Source organism: Pan troglodytes, chromosome X (genome assembly GCF_028858775.2).
Source record: "Pan troglodytes isolate AG18354 chromosome X, NHGRI_mPanTro3-v2.0_pri, whole genome shotgun sequence".
NCBI classification, from domain to species: Eukaryota; Metazoa; Chordata; class Mammalia; order Primates; family Hominidae; genus Pan; species Pan troglodytes.
The window spans coordinates 100656680-100679091 of NC_072421.2; the positions used below are offsets into that span (position 1 = coordinate 100656680).

At 41.3% G+C, this 22412-nt stretch overlaps 2 protein-coding genes across 2 annotated transcripts in view; one reads left to right on the forward strand and one right to left on the reverse strand.

The window, feature by feature from the left end:
• Nucleotides 1–22412, forward strand: part of RAB40AL (RAB40A like) — a 417954-nt gene that overhangs the window by 279881 nt on the left and 115661 nt on the right. The gene's annotated exons all lie outside the window — the stretch shown is intronic.
• Nucleotides 13845–15383, reverse strand: BEX1 (brain expressed X-linked 1). The gene is made up of 3 exons (XM_521190.7): nt 15292–15383; nt 14839–14928; nt 13845–14473 (listed from the first exon to the last, which is right to left on the reverse strand). Exon 3 carries the CDS (start codon nt 14466–14468, stop codon nt 14091–14093), a length of 378 nt encoding a protein of 125 aa, XP_521190.1. The 5' UTR covers nt 14469–14473; nt 14839–14928; nt 15292–15383; the 3' UTR covers nt 13845–14090.

Here is a 22412-nt window from a genome sequence, read left to right on the forward strand (position 1 = left end):
TCTCCAGCTATTATTGTATTGATGTCTTTCTCTTTCGCTCCCGTAATATTTACTTTATATATCTGCATGCTCCATTGTTGGGTGCACACATATTTATAATTGTTATATCTTTTTGTTTAATTGACCCATTTTGCATTTTATAATGATATTCTTTGTTTCTATTTATAGTTTGTGTCTTGAAACCTATTTTGTTTGATATAACTATAGTGACTCTTGCTCTTTTTTGGTTTCCATTCACATGGAATATCTTTTTACATCCCTTTATTTCCATTCTATATTTGGCTTTATACATGAAGTATGTTTTTTGTAGGCAACAGATAGTTGGTTCTTATTTTTTATCAATTCAGCCACTCTACATCTTTCAACTGAAAAGTTTAGTCCATTTACATTCAATGTTATTATTGATAAGTTAGGACTTACTCTTGCCATTTTGTTATATGTTTTCTGTTGTTTTGTGGTCTTCTCTTCCTTCTTTTCTTCTTCCCTGTCTTCCTTTTAGTGAAGATTATTTTCTCTGGTGGTATGTTTTAATTTCTTGTTTTTGGCCGGGTACGGTGGCTCATGCCTGTAATCCCAGCACTTTGGGAGGCTGAGGCGGGCGGATCATGAGGTCAGGAGATTGAGACCATCCTGGCTAACATGGTGAAACCCCGTCTCTACTAAAAATACAAAAAATTAGTCGGGCGTGGTGGCACGCACCTGTAGTCCCAGCTACTCAGGAGGCTGAGGCAGGAGAATGGCGTGAACCCAGGAAATGGAGCTTGTAGTGAGCCGAGATCGCGCCACTGCACTCCAGCCTGGGAGACAGAGAGAGACTGCGTCTCAAAAAAAAAAAAAAAAAATTCTTGTTTTTGTTTTTTGTTTTGTTTTGTTTCTGTTGTGTGTTTTTGATTTGAGGTTACCCTGAAGCTTGCAAATAATATCTTATAACCCATTATTTTAAACTGGTGACAAGTTAACACTGATTACATATACAAACATATAAGCATAGAGAAAACTAATAAAACTCTACGCTTTAACTTTTTTCATGTGATTTTTAACTTTTTTGTTTCCATTTATATCTTAATGTACTGTCTGTGTGTTGGAAATTTGTCATACTTCTTATTTTATATCAGTTCATCTTTTAGTCTTTCTACTTAAGATATGAGTAGTTTACACATCACAATTAGTGTTATAATATTGTTTTTCTGTGTGCTCACTATTACCAATGAGTTTTATACCTTCAGATGATAGCTTCTTGCTTATTAATATCTTTTTTTTTAGATTGAGGAACTCCCTTTAGAATTTCTTGTAAGACAGGTCTGATGTTGATGAAATCCCTCAGCTATTGTTTGTCTTGGAAAGTCTTTATTTCTGCATTATGTTTGAAGGATATTTTCACCAAATATACTTTGCTATGGTAAAAGTTTTTTTTTCCTTCAGCACTTTAAATATATCATGCTACTCTCTTCTGCCTTGTAAGGTTTCTAATGTAAATGTGAAGGTCTGCTGTGAGATGTATTGGAGGTCCATCGTATTTTGTTTCTTTTCTCTTGCTGCTTTTAGGATCCTTCCTTTATCCATGACCTTTGGGAGTTTGATTATTAAATGCCTTGAGGTACCGTTCTTTGTTTTGTTTTGTTTTGTTTTGTTTTGTTTTGTTTTGTTTTGTTTGAGACAGAGTCTTGCTCTGTAGCCCAGGCTGGAGTGCAGTGGCGTGATCTTGGCTCACTGCAACCTCCACCTCCTGGGTTCGAGCAATTCTTCTGCCTCAGCCTCCCAAGTAGCTGGGACTACAGATGCATGCCACCATGCCCAGCTAATTTTTGTATTTTGATAGAGACGGGGTTTCAGTATGATGGCCAGGCTGGTCTCGAACTCCTGACCTCATGATCCGCCCACCTCAGCCTCCCAAAGTGCAGGGATTACAGGCATGAGCCACCGCACCTGGCTGGTTTGTTTCTCTTGATAGCAGGTCTTGTTAAGAAGAACGAAAGGTTCTGTGTATATATCAGAATGGTTACTTTTAGCATCCCCTTGTCAGAAGCAGGAAGGTATTTTTTTTCTGATCTTCACTGTGAGAAACTGGTAGGGCTCCGGACATAAACACACAAAAGTAGGGGTGGATACAGGCTGAGACTGAGCCCACCTGGAATTTCCAACTCTTAATCTTGTCTACACTGAACCTGCAGTAATTTGTCAATTATGGGTTATGTTTTCCTACCGTGGTACAAGCTCCAGTGGTGGTTTCTGCTCCTGGGCTCCTGCTCCAGGTAAGCTGTGATTCTTTGTATACACCTGTCTGTCTCTCCAATTTGGGGGGACAGTAGTTTGCCCTGTGACCTCAATTCTCTCATAGTCTAAGAATTGTTGATTTTCAGTTTATCAGTTTTTACATTGTTGGAGAGAGAGAGAGAGAGAGAGAGAGAGAGAGAGAGAGATAAAGAGAGAGAGAGTGAGTCCCGGCCAGAGTCTATCCCATTCCCGGGTTTCAGCACCAGAATGTAAGGTCAGCCGAGAGAAAGGAGGAATAGACCCAAATTCAGGCAAGTACGTTTATTGAACCTGCTGGCTACTCCACTACAGACAGAGAAGGCAGCTCTGAGCTTACAAAATGAGAGATTTATATGGGGGAGAGAGACCCTGGGCTTGTTTGCTGGTTAATTTTGCCACATATCACCTTGTGACGTTTATTACAGGAGGGTGTAGGTAAAGTTTGTTTATGCTTCCCACGACCTCCCCCGGTGCGGTCCGGATGGTTTATAATTGGGGTTTGTTTATTGCAGCAAGGTCTGATAAGTGATGCTGGCTTCACTGCAGCGCCTGGATGAGGGCATAGAAATGTAAAGAGGCTTGGGGGAAGGAGAAGAGTTGCAGAGTGTAGGGGAAGGGACGGGCAGCACGGAGAGGTTTGGGGGAAGTGTTGGCAGTACCAAGAAGTTTTTTGGGGCAGCTTGTCCCTAACAGTAGGCATGATATTTAAGATGAGTCCTAAAGAGTAAATAGTTGTTAGCCAGGGCAGGAGTGTGGTTAGCCTCCCAGGAGAAACAGCAAATGCACAGGCTCTAAGGCAGGAAAGTCCTCAGCCCATTTAGAACTAAAGGAAAGCAGTGTCGCTGGAGCTTAGCAATGAAGGGAAAGAGTACCTGTGTCAGAGTAGTGGCCAAGAGCCAGATCTTACAGGGCCTGAAGGGTTTTATTTTTTTTAACTACCTGAATGCAACAGAGGCATTTATTGGATATAATGAGGGGAGGTGTATGCTCTAATTATCTTGTAAAATGTTCTGGCTGGGTGCAATGCCTCACGCCCATAATCCCAGCACTTTAGGAGGCCAAGGCAGGCAGATCACGAGGTCAGGAGATCAAGACCATCCTGTCCAACATGGTGAAACCTCATCTCTACTAAAATACAAAAAAAGTTGGCCGGGTGTGGTGGCACACACCTGTAGTCCCAGCTACTCAGGAGGCTGACACAGGGGAATCGCTTGAACCCAGGAGGCAGAGGTTGCAGTGAGCCGAGATCGCGCCACTGCATTCCAGACTGGTGAAAGAGTGAGACTCTGTCTCAAAGAAAAAAAAATGTTCCTTGGATTGCCATATAGAGACTGGATTGGAGAAGGGTAAGAGGAGAAACCGAAAGACCAGTTCACTGATTATTCAGTGGCCTAAGATCTGTGATAGATACAAAACAATTATGAAACATAATTTAAGGCATTATGGGGTGTGGGTGGGAGCAGAACATGGGATGCCTGTGCAGGTCCACTGTTGCATGTAACAACTGCTGGGGGAAAAAAAATTGAAAAATTATGGGGTCCTGTCAGCCCAATAAAAGTCTGAGAAGGGGAGTATCTGTAGAGCCAGAGAAGTTATTGTGAGGAAGATGACTCTGGGTCTGATCTAGAAAGGTGGATTGGATTGGAGGGTTTTTTTTTTTTTTTTTTTTTGGTTTTCCTTTGTTGTTGTTGTTTGAGATGTTCTGGAAAGGGCTAGTGAAGTAAAGAGAGTAACCTGGCCTAAGAAGTGAACAAACAGTGCCCAGTGGAAGCCTTTGCAAACCTCAGCAAGATTCAAAGCTGAGACAACCAAAGTGTTTGTTTTTCAGGGATGTTGTGCAACAACATTCAATGCTGACTTTCTATCTACTCCTGGAAGGAGAGGGATGCCCAACATGGTCCACAGAGCAGGGCAAGATTATCGGAAGGGAGGTGCTGTGTATGTGATAAGAGTAACAATTCTAAAGAATGTATCTATTTGCAGTTCTCCTCACTTGATTCTGTTCCTCAATGACTGGTTTTGTGGGCATCCTGTGGGCACAGACCCACATGATTTCCCCTTAGCTCTAGTGAATGGCCTTGTCAGAGCTGGTACTCTGAAAAATGCTCCTTGTTCCGGTTTTAACCCCAGGGATCCAGGGATCCCTCAGATTTTTGTCCGTTGGGGAGCTTTTATTGAGTCATATTATTTAGCCTCTCTCTCTCTCTCTCTCTCTAGATCCTCTATTTCTTTTTTTCTCTCCTCCCCTGGGTGTTGGCACTTTCTGGATTGCCTCAGTTATTTAAGCCCCGCCTCCTTTCCTTCCAAAGATTATTCAGCATGTCTTCTTTCTGTCTTTCACCTCCCACCAGGTCCTCTTGGAGTCCATAGTGTCCTCAGCCATTCCTATGTTTGAGGCTCCCAGTGTCATCTATACCTACCTAACATGAATTTCCCTCTTCCTGCCTAACAGAACTCCAAATATCTGGATGTCAACACCATCCCACTTCACCACAAGCTTCAGAGGACAGGTCCTAGTTATTCTGAACCTGTCAATACCTGGAATTTACCTAAGGGCCATTACTGGTTGAGGGTGGCCAATCCTCTTAAAATGGCCTGATCATATTGAAGGGATGGCATTTTATTCCATAGTTAGGAAAGGTTTTCCCCTCTCTCCTGAGGGAAAGAAACAAAGAAGAATGTACACTCTATCACAATAAACAGCCATCTTGTTACATTAGGGATAATTCCAGCCTTAGGATGAAGCTAACACCAGGCATAGCAGAAGCTGACCAGAAATGGAAGGAACCTGGATCCTTAACGACTTCATTTAGTTACTGAATCAATGGCCCCTGATGCCTGTCCTACCTACCTGTGCTCTTCCTGCTATGTGAGATCACAAACTTCCTTAATAGTTAAGCTAGTTCGAGGGGATTATTTTTTATATACAGCTAAAACTCCCTATGCAATATAATTGATATAACAACATTGCCTAAAAAGTTTTCCATTTCATTCTGCTCAGAACTACTCCATTATTTATAATGGCCATATAGTTTTTCCAAGTATTATTTCATCTTAATGTACTTACCTTTCCCATTATTTCTAAGCATTAAAGTCTTATTGAGTTTTTTGGTTTTTCAAAAGTGCTAAAATAAACATCCTATTATTGCATATATTTACATTCTTGCACACTTGGATATTTTCAAAGCCCAGATACAGATTATTTGTATGACTACTCACTTGTGATATAGTACAGTAATAGGCATAGAATTTCTAGGTTATAGAAATTCTTTTAATACTTATTTCCAAGCCACCTTCCAGAAATGTTGTACCAGTTCTCATTCTCACCAGCACCGTATAAAATTGCCCATTTTTCTGAACCCTCATCTCTAGGTATGAATAATTAATAATGTCATGGATTCAGAAGTCAGACTGTCTATGTTCAACTCCAGCCTCACAAGTATAAAGTAATGTGGCTTTGAATATGTGGTCCAATCTCCTTATAATAGCATCTGTAAGCAATTTATATGGTTAGGGAAATTGAATGAGTAAGGCATGTAAAGCACTTAGATCATAAGTGGTCAATAAATGTTGGCTGATGTTATTATCAAAATTATTTGCCAAGTTAATACTTCAAAATGTTACTTGCTCTCATTTGCATTTCCTTGATTACTAGCTGATGTGGACTGAATGTTTGTGTTTCCCCAAAATTAGTATGTTCAAGCCCTAATCCCCAATGTAATGGTATTTGGAGGTAGGATCCTTAGAAGGTACTTAGGATTAGATTAGATCATGAGAGTGAGGCTCTCAGGAGGAGATTAGTGGCCTTATAAAAAGAAAAAGAGTCACAGGATCTCTTTCTCTGCCTGTGAAGATACAGCAAGAAGGAAGCCATCTATAATGCAAGCTGGGAAGAAAACCCTCACTGAACTCAACAATGCTGGCACTCTGACTCCAACCTCCAGACAGTGAGAAGTAAAATTCTGTTGTTTAAGCCACCTAGTCTAGGTATTTTGTTATAGCAGCTTGAGCTAAGATGTGGATGAAATTGATCATTTTTTCCACGTGTCTATTAGTCAGTCATAAAATTTTTTACCTTTCCTTTTTTGTCCTTTTTGATATTTTTATGTTCCCCTTTCCTTGATTGATTTGAATCAATTTACTATATAGTTATAATATTAATCCTTTGTCTTTCCTATATGTAATATTTTTCAGTATTTCATTTGCCTGTTTTTACATTGTACTTATACAAAAGTTTATTTTTTATGTAATAAAATCAGTTATTTTATGTTTAATTTCCTTGAGTCATATGCTGAGAAATGCCTTGAACATACTTGAATTAAATAATTATCTGTACTTTCTCGTATTTTCTCCCAGTTTTGTTATTATTGTACTCAATTTGTTAATCCATTTAACAACTTTGTTTCAAAGAATTCTTAAAGATATTTCAAAAAGATTATGGTTGCTTTTTTTTTTTTTTTTTTGAGACAGAGTCTTGCTCTGTCACCCAGGCTGGCGTGCAGTGGTGCGATCTCAGCTCGTTGCAAGCTCCGCCTCCCGGGTTCACGCCATTCTCCTGCCTCAGCCTCCCGAGTAGCTAGGACTACAGGCACCTGCCACCAGGCCCAGCTAATTTTTTGTATTTCTAGTAGAGACGGAGTTTCACCGTGTTAGCCAGGATGGTCTCGATCTCCTGACCTAGTGATCTGCCTGCCTCGGTCTCCCAAAGTGCTGGGATTACAGGTGTGAGCCACCACGCCCAGCCAAGATTATGTTTAAATGTTAAGTCAAAAAGGAACATAAAATGGTATATACAGTATGATCCAATTTTTATAGAATAAGATTCTATGTATGAATATTTCATGTAGAAAAATCTAAACAAAAAGAAACTGAAATATTTATCAATATTTAGTAGAATTAAGATTTTTAATTTTTTCTTTGTGTTTTCCAAAATGATTGTTTATCATTTTTATCAGACATTTTAAAGTAAGTTTTTTTAATTTTAAAAACATGGTATAGCTTTTAAATGATTTGGAATGGTGCTATTTAATAGAAATATATTATGAGCTACAAATCTAATTTTAAGTTTTGTAGTAAACATAATTTAAAAGTAAAAAGAAACAGATAAAATTAATTTTAAATAATATATTTAACACAGTATATCCAAAATGCTATCACTTCAACACATAATCAATATAAAATTACTGATATTTCACTTTATTGTACTATGTCTTTAAAATCCTGTGTGTACTTTATACTTTTAGCACATCTCCAATTGCATTAGTCACTTTTTAAGTTCTCAATAGCCAAATATGGCTTATGGTTACCTTATTGTAAATTGCAGATTTGGAGCATAAAAAGTATTGAATTCCACATTGGTCTGAATCTCAATCATTTGCTGAACGATTGCTTCATATCACTTTTGAAATGTAGTTGATATGAATTAAAGAATACAAATTGAAGTGCCTCTAGGGGCCAGGAAGGTAACTAGGTAATGTAAACAAGCTTTACTTTCTTTAAAGCTGAGTAAGGAAAGTAAAACGGAAACACCTGCCTTTCTAAAGGATTGAAACCACCACTAGGCTACCTCCAGTCAACTGATGCAATGTGGGAATGCAACCCCAGGGTTTACAAAACTCCTGGTTTTTCATGAAAATCTAAAATCTCAATTTTTCCTGTGAAATTTATCAATTTTTAAATATCAGCAGTGATTCAAAAATCATATATCACTGTGTGATACAAACTATGTGCTTGTCAGATTTGATCCTCTTTAGGCCAAATTTTGACATCTGGGATCAATAAATACTTTTTAAAACCCACTAATGTTATTAACTTTTAAAGATTAGACTACCCATTTTTAGTGAATCAAAAGAATTTTTTCATTTTACTGCTTTATAACATTAACAGCTAGCATTTACTGAGAACTTAGTATATGAAGGGCATCTTGCTAAACACTTTCTACATTTCACAGGTAAGAGAAATAAAGGTAAGGGAGGTTGACCAACTTTGTATAAGGTCACACACGGTACTTGTAAGTGGTGATGCCAATATTTGAAGTAAGGTCTCCTGACTCCAAAGTCCATGCTTCTACAAACACTCCTTTAAACTGCCTAGGAGTATTCATGTCTAGGTAATCAACCAATCTATCCCTTCCCACCATTACACCTCCCCCACTTTTCACAAACACACACACACGCACACTCACACACTTTTCTTGGCCCTTTTGCTCATAAGAGTACTGTATACAGCTGACTTCTGTCTGCCTTGATCTCTTTTTCTTTCATCTTCCCCTCGTTTATGCTCATCCTACATCTCCTTTACAACATGTATTTCCTTTTCTCACTTTCATCTTTCATTTTCTTTGCATGGGAATGTTCCTCTTTTAATCACATTGATGAGGGAGGCCTTTAAGCAAGTGGTGTGCTCTTGACAGCAAATTGTGCACATCCCTTCTCAACTCTGCATTAAGTGACATCATGTTGGTAGCTGGAAATCAACTGTAGCAGGAGCATTTACATAGTGGAAATAGGCTAACACTACAAATAGTTTAATGGAAACTCAGTTGTTAAACATTTATCAATACACAACTGCCTTTGTCCTTGTTAGGACCTCCAATAGAAAGCTTATCTTTATATCTGCCCATCTACATTTCCTTTGGTTCTGTAAATACTGTCTTTTGGAATTCAAACTCTCACTACCTCCTTCAACGATTATATTGATTCATAGCTTGTGTGGTAAATTTTATTCCTTTAACATTCATAAGAATTTTATTTTCTAGTTCTGTTGGAACAGTTTACTATAAATTCCCCATGGAATGAAACTACTTTTTATTCTTTAAAAAAATCCATTTTAGTACCTCAAGTATCCATTAGTTAATAGCTAATGGATCTGTGCTGAATGCATTTTCTTCACTGGGCTAGTCGAATATTACCGGCAGAACCCCCTTCAGCTCATTCTGCATTGTTTTGTGCCCTGTTTTTGCATCTCTCCTTCTCTCTTAAGCTGCCTCTTACCCAGCACTTATGCCATCTATTTCATAGTTCCTTTCCTTAAAATCTTCTAAAATTTGTCCTTGGTCTTCAAGTTTTGTTTCAGCCCCATGCTGTTTAAAGGATCTCCAAGTCTGTGCTCATGAGAGCATACTATTATTATTATTTTTCTTCCTGAAGCACTTCCATTGCCCCACCTCCATGGGACTACTTCCAGATGACGTTGACTAGATGAACCCAATCTTTTCAGTACCATATTCACAGATATTTTCCTGCTTTATCCACAGAGATGGAAAATCATGTCTGTTGTCTATCAGATTTACTCATTTATAACGCTCACAGGACATCTTTATTTCCAAAATGTGAGGCCCTGAAGACTCACAAGTTATATCCTCCATGTACAGTCAGTTGTCCCTCAATGTCCATGGGGAACTGGTGTCAGGAACCCCCAGGAATATAAAAATCTGCAGATGCTCAGTTTCTTTAAATAAAATGACATAGAATTTGCCCATAACCTATACACATCCTCCTGTAAACTTTACACAACGTCTAGATTACATTTAATACCTTATACAATGCCTACATATAACTTTGTTAAATGCAGATTCCATGTAGTACTTGGCATATTGCAAATTCAAATTTTTCTTGTTGAAACTTTATAGAATTTGTTTTTCCAAATATTTTTGATCCACGATTGGGTGAATCCATGGATGCGGAACCCACAAATATGAAGGGCCTACTGTATTTATATTAGCCCCCTAAATTTTGTGTGCCTTGAGAAAAAAAATGGCTTCTCGGTGACATACTCCATCCCTTCTTCAATCAAACTGGATAATGAAATGGTTTCTTATGCTTTTTGGTTTATCCTGTTGTCTCAGTCCCATGTTTCCTCTAATAGCACTGTAATACAACTTGTCATTGCAGGTATTTACTCAATGGCAATAGTGAATGGTAATCTTGTAATTTATGCCTGCATCTTTCCGACTTTATCAGCCTGCAGCCAGTTTTTCTTTTTTTTTTTTTTTCTTTTTGAGACAAAGTCTTGCTCTGTCTCCCAGGCTGGAGTGCAATGGCGCGATCTCGGCTCACTGCAACCTCCGCCTCCCGGGTTCAAGCAATTCTCCTGCCTCAGCCTACTGAGTAGCTGGTATTACAGGCACCCGCCACCACACCCTGCTAGTTTTCATATTTTTAGTAGAGATGGGGTTTCGCCATGTTGGCTAGGCTGGTCTCCAACTCCTGACCCATCTCAGCCTCCCAAAGTGCTGGGATTACAGGCATGAGCCACCATGCAGGTATTTTTTTTCCTTCTAGAGTTAAACAAGTTACTTTGACAAATCTGAGCACATGTAACTATTTGACAAGACTTCTGAAAAATGCAGATATCAGAGTATCAAATGATTGTTTGGGGTTACTCAGTTGTGTGTCACAACCCTTCCTTATCCTCAGACTGTCTTAAATTTTCATTGCATAAACAGACCAGCTTTTCTGTTATCATTTGCTAGACTTTCAGAGTCTGTGACCCCAGACCTATGTTGGATCTGAGGCGTTTTTTCAAACACGCATTCTTTTGTCAGCTTCTCCGTAGAAGGCTTTACATTAGGTGTTTCCTGTTATTTGTAACTTGATGAGGCCAGTAGTGTTCCTCAAGCACATAATTTATTTTGTGTTAGTTTACATAGTTTGAGGTTAAAAATTATGAGACCTGGGAGGGCACAGTGGCTCACACCTGTAATTCCAACACTTTGGGAGGCCAAGGCAGGCAGATCACCTGAGGTCAGGAGTTCGAGACCAGCCTGGCCAACATGGTGAAACTCCGTCTCTACTAAAAATACCAAAATTAGTCAGGCATGGTGGCGGGCAACTGTAATCCCAGCTACTTGGGAAGCTGAGACAGCAGAATCATTTGAACCCGGGAGGCAGAGGCTGTAGTGAGCTGAGACTGTCATTGCACTCCAGCCTAGGCAACAAGAGTGAAACTCCATCTCTCTCTTTCTCTCTCTCTCTCTCTCTCTATATATATATATATATATAAAACCACTGAGAATTTGAAGACTGAACATTAAGAAATTTTTGCCCATTTTTATGTTTGATAATGGTGCTGTGGTTGTTTTTAAAACACCATTATCCTTTAGAGACTGTATTAATTATCTATTGTTGTGTAACAAATCACCCCAAAATTTAGCAGCTTACAAGAACGTTCATTTATTATCCCAGAGATTCTGTGAGTCAAAAGTCTGGGTGTGGCTTATCTGGATCCTCCACCTCAGGGTCTTTTAGAAGGCTGCAATCAAGATGTTAGCCTGGGCCACAGTTTTATCTGAAGACTAAGCTGGGCAAGAATCTGCTTCCAAACTCACCTTTGTTGTTTTGGCAGGATTCAATTCCTCGAGGGCTATTAGACTGAGGGCCTGAGTTCCTCACTGGCTGTTGGCTGGCGAACACTCTCAATTCCTTGCTATATATGCCTCTCCAACATGGCAGCTTGTTTCATCAAAGCCAGCAAAAGTGGGAGGAAGGAGGAAGGAAGAGACAGAATGAATCTGCTAGCAAGATGACAATCACAATCTTCTGTAACATAATCACAGAAGTGACATCCCGTCACTTTTGCTGTATTCTATTGATTAAGACAGTTATTTTACCTGCACTCCATAGGAGGGATAATTACACCAAGGCATGAACACTCTATCCAAGGCTAACATGAAATTTACATATCTCAGTTCTGTCAATGGTAATTTTTATGTGTTTCAATTGCATTTGTAAGCTAACTGAATAGTTCTTTGGATCTGGATCTGTTGTTAGCTTGTATTTCTTCTTAACGTAATCCATGTTAAGAAAAATGCAGTTGAGTACAAAAGAAATCAACTAATATTCCACAAAAGATAATAAAATTCAAATTGTTATGTAATAAATCTAATGCTTTTTTCATGATCTCATCCTTTACATTTTAATGGTTCCCTGAACTGAATTCAGATATTCACCTTTATATTCTGCAAGTTATTATGGCTTTTAAGAATTGATATCAGCGGGGCGCGGTGGCTCACGCCTGTAATCCCAGCACTTCGGGAGGCCGAGGTGGGCAGATCACAAGGTCAGGAGATCCAGACCATCCTGGCTAACACGGTGAAACACCATCTCTACTAAAAAATACAAAAAATTAGCCGGGAGTGGTGGCAGGTGCCTGTAGTCCCAGCTACTCAGGAGGCTGAGGCAGGAGAATGGCGTGAACCTGGAAGGCAGAGGTGCAACAGAGCGAGACTCCGTCTCAAAAAAAAAAAAAATTGACATCATAGTAAATATTTACATACCAGTAGCCATTTAGACATTAATGTGCATCGGAATCACCAGGAAAGCTTGCTAAAAACAAAAGTTCTGAAGCCCCATTCAGGGGATCTATGTTGGGACCCAAGAACTTTGTATGAATCCACATTTTCAAGAAAGTCCCCTGGTGATTCTCACACAGGTGGCAGATTAGCATAGTTTTAGAAACACTGTGACATTACTAAATGAACCCAGTGTTCCTTTAGGAATGGCAAGTAATCTAAGTTACACATCCAAAGTTATTTACTTGTTTAGAAACTGAACCGAGACAAAAACTCAGAGCTCCTGACTCAGTCATTATTAATTTTACTTTGGTTAAGTGCCTGCCTCGTCAGGAAGAAATCACAGCATGACCAACAGACATTTTATTCCTGAGAATAGGAGCTATGCTGGACTAGTGAGACCTACCTTTGAGCACTCTGCTAAACATCTGAAGGGAAAATCTGAGGATGAGAGTCTTGCATAATAGGTGTGGATGGGAGAAAAAACAGGTAAACACAGGTCTCACACAAATGACCTCATTCCAGTCATGTGAAGGAAATGCCACCCCCAACTTATACAGATTCCTGGGTTTATTTACCTGGCTAAGAGATCCAAATTTGATTAGCAAGCATTTTTTTTCTTTTTTTAAGAAAACTTTTAGGTTCCAGGGTACATGTGAAGGTTTGTTACATAGGTGAACTTGTGTCGTGGGCTGGGGGCAGGTGGGGGGGTGGTTGTTGCACAGATTATTTCATTACCCAGGTATTAAGCCCAGCACCCAATAGTTATCTTTTAGATTCCTCTTCCTCCTCCCACTCTCCACCCCTACAGATCCCAGTGTGTGTTGTTCCCTTTTTCGTGTTCATGAGTTTTCATTTAGCTCCCACTTATAAATGAGAACATGCAGTATTTGGTTTTCTGTTCCTGCATTAGTTTGCTAAGGATAATAGCCTCCAGCTCTATCCATATTCCCACAAAAGACATGATTTATTTATTTTTATGGCTGCATAATATTCCATGATGTATATGTATATTTACTTTATCCAATCTCTCACTGATGGACATTTATGTTGATTCCATGTCTTTGCTTTTGTGAGTAGTGCTGATCAGCAAGTATTTATTAAGTGACTCTACTGCCTTCAAAGGTTATTTAAAAATGTTTCCAATTTTTCTTAAATTACAGAAAATATAAAAAATACATTAACCCATCTCATAGAATGAGTCCCTATATTAATCCTTTGGTATATTTAATTTCAGTACTTTTCTTTTCATGTATTAAGTACAACAATATAAATTTTTTAACAAAAAAGAATATAGAGATTGCTTTTTAAAGGTGCTTTATTAACTTCACTATAATGAGCATCTTTCCATGCAATAGGTAAAATTCTTCTGCTAACAAAAATCTTACAGACTGGTTCAAAAACACAATATTCAATTAGAAGCTGGTAATAGGAGACCCACGTAAACAAGTGACAGGTAAAGGTTTACAACAAGGGCACATCATGAACATGTAAATTCGAAAGCAGGGGTCTGTTTCCCTAATAACTTTAGGGAAACCATCAGGATTCAGGGCATAAGGCAAAACTCATCATGATGGTCATGGTGAGGGGGGTCAGTGCTGACTGCCCGCAGACTATGACTCAACTGCTTTTCCCTCAGCTTTTCCATCAGCTGTCTCACCTCCTCCCCAATCCTTTCCATATTCTCTTCTTTCATCCTTGCCTGTGGTTCTCCAAGCCTATGCATCATATCCCATCTATACTGCAGGATGGGCTGCCTAACGCGGAACCGCCTACGATTTCCTCTAGGCACACAGTATTCACCAGCATCCAAAGGGAGGGCCAAGGGCTCCCCTTTATTAGCAACTTGCTCCTTTTCTTCATTTTCTTGGTTGGCATTTTCCATGCTGAGACTGTTTACTGCTCGTTTCTCTTTGGACTCCATTACTCCTAGGAGACAAAAGGAGAGAGAAAGGGCTGAACAGCTGGTGAACGCTTCAGTACCGAGGACAGAGGCACGGCTACTCATTTTTCAGGATTCCGCGTCATGGCTATCAACATGTTTTGTTTTGTTTAATTTCACGTTTCCCACCAGAGAGGCTTCCTGCACCCACTAGGGGGCCCCCATTCGAGCCCCCCCCCCCCCCCCACACCTCTCGTGTCTTCCCCTACCTGCCCCCAAACCCACCATTTTCCCTACAGATCCATCCCTAGATCTCGGCAGGCACCAAAATGGAGGACGGGAGATGGGGGAGTTGGGAGGGGACCTCAGACTGGACTCTGCACCCGCCCCCACCACCGTCCCTCGCACTGACCTGGGCCTATCCTTGTAGTCTCCTCCTTCTCCCGATTCTCGCCGCGAGGTGCGCCGCCGGGACACTTGGCCCCGCAGACCTGCAGAAGGGCTGGGGTGTGGGGAGGGGGGCTGCTGCAGCGGAACGCTAGCTCCTTCTCCGCCCAGGGCCCTCCTCACTGCCAGCGCCCCGCGTCTCCCGCCCCCCGCTCCCACCCTCGGCCGCCCCGCCCCCCGTGGTGTTCACCGTTTTCCTGCAAGGACTCGGGAATGGTTTTCCATCGCTCTTGGTTGCTCTGCTGCCCCTGGAGCCCCAGCCGCCACTGCTTCCCCACCCCAGGGGACCACTATGTTCCCAAGAATGTTGGGGTGTGGAGAAAGCTGGCGGGGATCCCCTGCGCTGTTCTGCGCTCGTCGGGGGGGTCGGTGAGCCTCTGCTGGCCTAGCCAGGGCGCGCGGGCCCCGGGGCCCTTACCTGCTCCGCTTTCCCCCGGGCCGGATGCCAGCCCGCCGAGCGCAGGGCAGCGGGGAGCTGGTAGCTAGACGCGAGTGACGACTGCACCGAAGGCTGCGTAGCTCTGCAGCTCCCGGTCACGTGAGGGCCGTGCGTCACCGCCAAGCTCACCCTCCTTCTCACCAACCCCCACGGGCCGGCGGCCAGTTAACTGGTACTCCCCCCTTGGAACACACAGACACCCCCCTCCTCCCGTCTGTGCGCGGTGCCCCAGTGCGCACAGCCCCGTCACTCATCTCCGTCCTCTCCAATCTGAGGGCCCACAAGTGGCATCATCGCTTTGCGGTTGGAGTTTACCCATCTTCGGTTATTTGGGAGGGTCTGTACCCTTCCTTTCCCCCACCCCAAACCCCCTTCCTCTGGCCTTGGCCTTTTCTTCTTTCTCTCCTCTTCTCACTGGCTGTGTATATGCTTCCTAATAATTTCTCTTTATTTCCTTTTTAAAAATCAGCATCCCTCAAAAAATTGAAAATAATCAAATTCTATTTTTGAAAGAAACACTGCAACCTGGGAAAGTAATATATATATATATAGTTTATGTTCATCTATAGCACACAGAAAACATTTTCTCTGGGCTCCACACCATCATTTTTAGAGCATTCTCACTTGTTTGAAAATTTTATGAAAAAAAGGAGAGAAAATTTTCCTGAACACACTTGGTGTTTTCAAAATAATCTGTGAAGTAAATCTTCAGGAAACAGTTCTGTTGTCAGATCTTGGCCATTTTATGTAAATAATCTACCTTTTTATCCTTCTGGGACAAATTTCAAGTTTTATTAATAAACATTTCTATTTTATTCTATTATAATAAACATTCATTAAATATGAAAAAACATTTGCTGACAACTAATGCCACCTGCTAAAATTAGTGGCTATCACTGTTGATGGTTTGAAGACTTAAGCAAAAGGAAGAGCTGTGAGGCCAAGGCAGGTTGAGTGACGCAGAGATAGAGCATCCCTGCCCTGACAAGAGGTTGGGAAGGTGCTGGTCTTCCACTGTTATATTCCAGAGCTTCTTAATTCCTACGTTCAGACTCCTAATTCTGTTGCTTACTCCAAAAATATAGATGGACAGGTGACCAAGGTGGTGACCTTAATATATCACTTTGGCTCCTTCCTTCTATTTCTTCCCCAAATCCCCACCTAATGACTCACTTCTCAGCATAGTTGGGAGGTCTCTTCCCATTCTGGAAACCAGAATAGGGCTTTTCTACAGCTCTGTGATGAGAGATTCCAAGAAAAGCCTAGAAGTAATTGAGGAAGTGGGAGGAGTGGGGAGCAGTTCTCAAACCTGCCTGCTCTCTTCTCTTTTTCACCCACCCCGGGGAAAAGTCTCTTTGGGACATTTTTGCTATCTCTCACCTGGCTTTTGTAGTGCAGCATACCGAGACCCTCACCCTGACTGTCTCACCTCCAGGTCACCCAGAAGAGCCTAGTCTTGCTGCAGGGTCACTATCTGCCAGTCCATACCCACTCTGATACCTCTTCATTTATGCTAGGGCCTGGGGAACACTCTCCACTGACCATTCTTACTACACTTGGCTTTCTCAACTCAGAAGCCTGTGGAAGCCCTTAATACTACTATTTCTTCTTTTTCTTCTTCTTCTTTCTTCCTTCTTCCTTCTTCTCTCTTCTCTCTTCTCTCTTCTCGCTTCTCTCTTCTTCTTCTTCTTTTTCTTCTTTTCTTCCTCTGTCTCTCTCCCTCTCTCTCGGTCTCTCTCTCTATCACTTCTTCTCACCTTAGACATGTTTATTTTCCTTTGTTTTCTACCTTAGTACTCACCCATTGACCAACCCAGAAATGTGGCTATTATCCTTGAATCACTCTACATTGTCCCTCATATTCAAATAATAACCAAATCTGGTTAAGTCTCAATTTATATATGTGTGTGTGTGTGTGTGTGTATGTGTGTGTGTGTATATATATATATATATATATATATTTTTTTTTTTTTTAGATGGAGACTCACTGTATCAGCCAGGCTGGAGTGCAGTGGCGTGATCTTGGTTCACTACAACCTCTGCCTCCCAGGTTCAAGGGATATTCCTGCCTCAGCCTCCAGAGTAGCTGGGACTACAGGTGCACACCACCATGCCCAGCTAATTTTTATTTTTATTTTTAGTAGAGACGGGATTTCAGCCATGTTAGCCCCGCTTGTCTCAAACTCCTGACCTTAGGTGATCCGCCAACCTCGGCCTCTTGAGTGCTGGGATTACAGGTGTGAGCTACCACACCTGGCCTCAATTTATATCTTTTAAAAACAACTTTACGGAGATACAATTTGCAATCCATAAGATTGCCCATTTAAAGTGTAAAATTCAATGGTTTTTAGCATATTCATAGATACATGCAACCATCACCACAGTCAACTTTAGGATATTTTCGTCACCTCAAAAAGCGACCTCCTATTCTTTTGCTATCACTCTCCTATTCCCCCATCCTCTTCATACCAAAGCAACTACTAATACGTTTTCTGTCTATAGATTTCCCTATTTTGACATTTCATATGAATGAAATTGTATAATATGTATTCTTTGGAAATTGGATTTTTTATTTAGCATGATGTTTTCAAGCTTTATGATTCCAATATGATTACTCATTTGAGGAATTGCCAAACTATTTTCCAAAGTGGCCGAATATTTTACATTCCTACCAGTAGCATATGACGGTTTTGATTTCTCCACATTCTTGTCAACATTTGTTATTACCTGAAATTTTGATTCCAACCATTTTAGTGGGGGTGAAGTGGTATATCATGGTGGTTTTGATTTGCATATCCTTGATGACTAATAATGTGGTGCATCTTTTCATGTGCTTATAGGTCATTTGTATATCCTCCTTGGATCAATGTCTATTCAGATCTTTGTGCACTTTTTATTTGAGTTATTTTTCTTTTTATTATTGAGTTGCAAGAGTTTTTATATATTCTAGACAGAAATCCCTCACTACATATATGATCTGCAGATATTTTAGCCCATTCTGTGGGTTTTTTAATCAGTTTCATAATGGTGCCTTTTGAAACACAATGGTGTTTGGCCAGGCACGGTGGCTCATGCCTGTAATTCCAGCAATTTGGGAGGCCAAGGCAGGCGAATCACTTGAAGTCAGGAGTTTGAGACCAGCCTGGCCAGCATGGTGAAACCCCGTCTCTACTAAAAATACAAAAAATTAACCAGGCGTGGCAGCACCTGCCTGTAGTCCCAGCTACTCTGGAGGCTGAGGCAGGAGAATCGCTTGAACTTGGGAGGTAGAGGTTGCAGTGAGCCGAGATTGTGCCACTGCACTCCAGCCTGAGCCACAGAGCGAGACTCTGTCTCAAAAGAACAAAAAAAGGAAACACAATAATTTTTAATTTTGATGAAGTCTAGATTATCTTTTTCTTTGCTGCTCCTGGTATTGGTGTCATATCTAAGAATCTTTTGAATTCAAGAGTCATTTGAATCTAAGAATCCTTTGTAATCCAAGGTCACAAATATTTATCCCTATATTTTCCTCCAAGAGTTTTATACTTCTAGCTCTTCCATTTAGGTCTTTGACCCAGTTTGAATTAGTTTTTTATAAGGCGGGAGGTAAGAGTGTAACTTCATTCTTTTATATGTGGCTATGCAGTTGGCCCAGCACCATTTGTTGAAAAGACTATTATTTCTCCACTGAATTGTCTTGGAACCCTTGTCAAAATTCATTTGAGATTAGCCACATAGTTTTACTTTTGGACTCTCAAAACAATTCCATTGGCCGGGCGTGGTGGCTCACACCTGTAATCCCAACACTTTGGGAGGCCAAGCGGGGCAGATCACTTGAGGTCAGGAGTTTGAGACCAGCCTGGGCAACATGGCAAAACCCCGTTCCTAATAAAAAAATAGAAAAATTAGCCAGGAGTAGTGGCGAGTGCCTGTAGTCCTAGCTACTCAGGAGGCTGAGGCAGTAGAATCACTTGAACCCAGGAGGTGGAGGTTGCAGTGAGCTGAGATTGTGCCACTGTACCCCAGCCCAGGTGACAGAATGAGACTCCGTCTCAAAAAAATAAATAAATAAAATAAAAGCGAGAAATTATTAAGTGTAGTGAGGAAGGCATGTCGAAAGCCAAAATAAAAGCTAGAAATTATTAAGTGTAGTGAGGAAGGCATGTCAAAAGCCAAAATAGGGACAGGTGTGGTGGCTCACGCCTGTAATTCCAGCACTTTGGGAGGCCGACGTAGGCAGATCACAAGGTCAGGAGTTTGAGACTAGCCTTGCCAACATGGTGAAACCCCGCCTCTACTAAAAATACAAACATTAGCCAGGCGTGGTGGTGTGTGCCCATAATCCTAGCTACTCGGGAGGCTGAGGCAGGAGAATTGCTTGAACCCGGGAGGTGGAGGTTGCAGTGAGCCGGGACAGTGCCAGTGCACTCTAGCCTGGGCAAAAAAAAAGGCAAAACTTCCTTATTGCTAATATGGAGAAAGTTTTAGTGGTCTGAATAATAGATCAAACCAGCCACAACACTCCCTTAAGCCAAAGCCTAATGCAGAGCAAGGCGTTAACTCTCTTCAGTTGTGTGAAGGTTGAGAGAGGTGAAGAAGGTGCAGAAGAAAAGTTTGAATCTAGCAGAGGCTGGTTCACGAAGTTTGAGAGAAGACATTATCTCCATAATGTAACAGCACAAGGTAAAACAGCAAGTGCTGATATAGAAGCTACAGCAAGTTACCCAGAAGATTTAGCAAAGATAATTGGTGAAGGTGGCTACGCTAAATGACAAATGTTCAATGTAGATGAAACAACCTTCCACTGGAAGAAGATGCTATCTAATACTTTCATAGCTAGTGAGAAGTCAATGCATGACTTCAAAGCTTTAAAGAACAGACTCACTCTCCTTTGTTAGGGGCTTATGCAGCTGGTGACCTTAAGTTGAAGCCAATGCTTATTGACCATTCTGAATATCCTAGGGTCCTAAAGAATTTTGCTAAATCTACTCTACTTGTGCTCTAGAAATGGAACAACCAACCAAGACTGGATGACAGCATATATGTTTACAGCATGGTTTATTGAATATTTTAAATTAACTACTGAGACCTATTGCTCAGTAAAAAAGATTCCTTTCAAAATATTACTGCTTATTGACAATGTACCTAGCTACTGAAGAGCTCTGATGAAGATGTGCGAAGTGATCAACGTTGTTTTCGTACCTGCAAATACAGCATCCATTTTTCAGCCCACGGATCAAGAAGTAATTTCGACTTTCAAGGTTTATTATTTAAGAAATACATTTCATAAGACAATAGCTGCCATAGATAGTGATTCCTCTGATGGATTAAGGCAAAGTAAATTGACAATCTTCTGGAAGGGATTCATCATTCTAAATGCTATTAAGAACATTTCTGAATCATGGGAGGAGATCAAAATATCAACATTAACAGGAGTTTGGAAGAAGTTGATTCCAATTATCATGGATTACTTTGAAGGTTTCAAGATTTCAGTAGAGGAAGTCACTGCGGATATGGTGGAAATACCAAGAGAACTAGAATTAGAAGTAGAGCCTGGGCCAGGCACAGTGGCTTACACCTGTAATCCCAGCACTTCGGGAGGCTGAGACGGGCAGATCACGAGGTCAGGAGTTTGAGACCAGAATGACCAAGATGGTGAAACCAAGTCTCTACTAAAAATACAAAAATTAGCCAGGCATGGTGGCACATGCCTGTAATCCCAGCTATCCAGGAGGCTGAGGCAGGAGAATCACTTGAACCCGGGAGGTGGAGTTTTCAGTGAGCCAACATCGTGCCACTGCACTCCAGTCTGGGCAACAGAGCAAGACTCCATCTCAAAAAATATATAGAGAGAGAGCCTCAAGATGTGAATAAATTGCTGCAATGTTATGATAAAACTTAAATGGATGAGGAGTTGTTTCTTATGGATGAGCAAAGAAAGTGGTTTCTCAAGATGGAATCTACTCCCGGTGAAGATGCTGTGAACAATGTTGAAATGACAACAAAGGATTTAAAATGTGCCATAAACTTAGTTGATACAGCAATGGCAACGTTTGAGAAGACTGATTCCAATTTTGAAAGAAGTTCTACTGTGGGTAAATGCTATCAAACAGCATCACATGCTACAGAGAAATCTTTCACGTAAGGCAGAGTCAATCAATGGAGCAACAACTTCATTGTTGGCTGGACGTGGTGGCTCACACCTGTAATCCCAGCACTTTGGGGGGCCAAGGCGGGCGAATCACGAGATCAGGAGATTGATACCACCCTGGCTAGTATGGTGAAACCCCGTCTCTTCTAAAAATACAAAAAATTAGCCAGGCGTGGTGGCGGGCGCCTGTAGTCCCAGCTACTCGGGAGGCTGAGGCAGGAGAATGGTGTGAACCCAGGAGGCGGAACTTGAGTGAGCAGAGATCGTGCCACTGCACTCCAGCCTGGGCAAGAGAGTGAGACACCATCTCAAAAAAAAAAAAAAAAGCTTCATTGTTGTCTTTTTTTAAATGTAAGAGTCAGGGGTCTCACTAGGTTGACCAGGCTGGACTCAAACTCCTGCAGTCAAGGGATACTCTCTCCTCAGCCTCCCAGGTGTCTGGGACTACAGGCGTGTGCCACTGCACCCAGCCATTGCTGCCTTATTTTAACAGATTGCCACAGCCAACCCAATCTTCAGCAACCATCACCCTGATCAATAAGCAGCCATTAACATTGAGGTAAGACCATTTATCCTTTCAGCAAAAAGATTATGACTCACTGAAGGCTCGGAGAATCATTAGCATTTTTTAGCAATAAAGTATTTTAAAAATTAGGCTATTTACATTTTTCTTTTTTCTTTTCTTTTCTTTTCTTTTTTTTTTTTCTGAGATGGAGTCCGCTCTGTCCCCAGGCTGGAGTGCAGTGGCATGATCTCGGCTCACTGCAAGCTCCACCTCCCGGGTTCACGCCATTCTCCTGCCTCAGCCTCCCAAGTAGCTGGGACTACAGGCACCCACCACCACGCCTGGCTAATTTTTTGTATTTTTAGTAGAGATGGGGTTTCACTGTGTTAGCCAGGATGGTCTTGATCTCTTGACCTCGTGATTCGCCCGCCTCAGCCTCCCAAAGTGCTGGGATTACAGGCG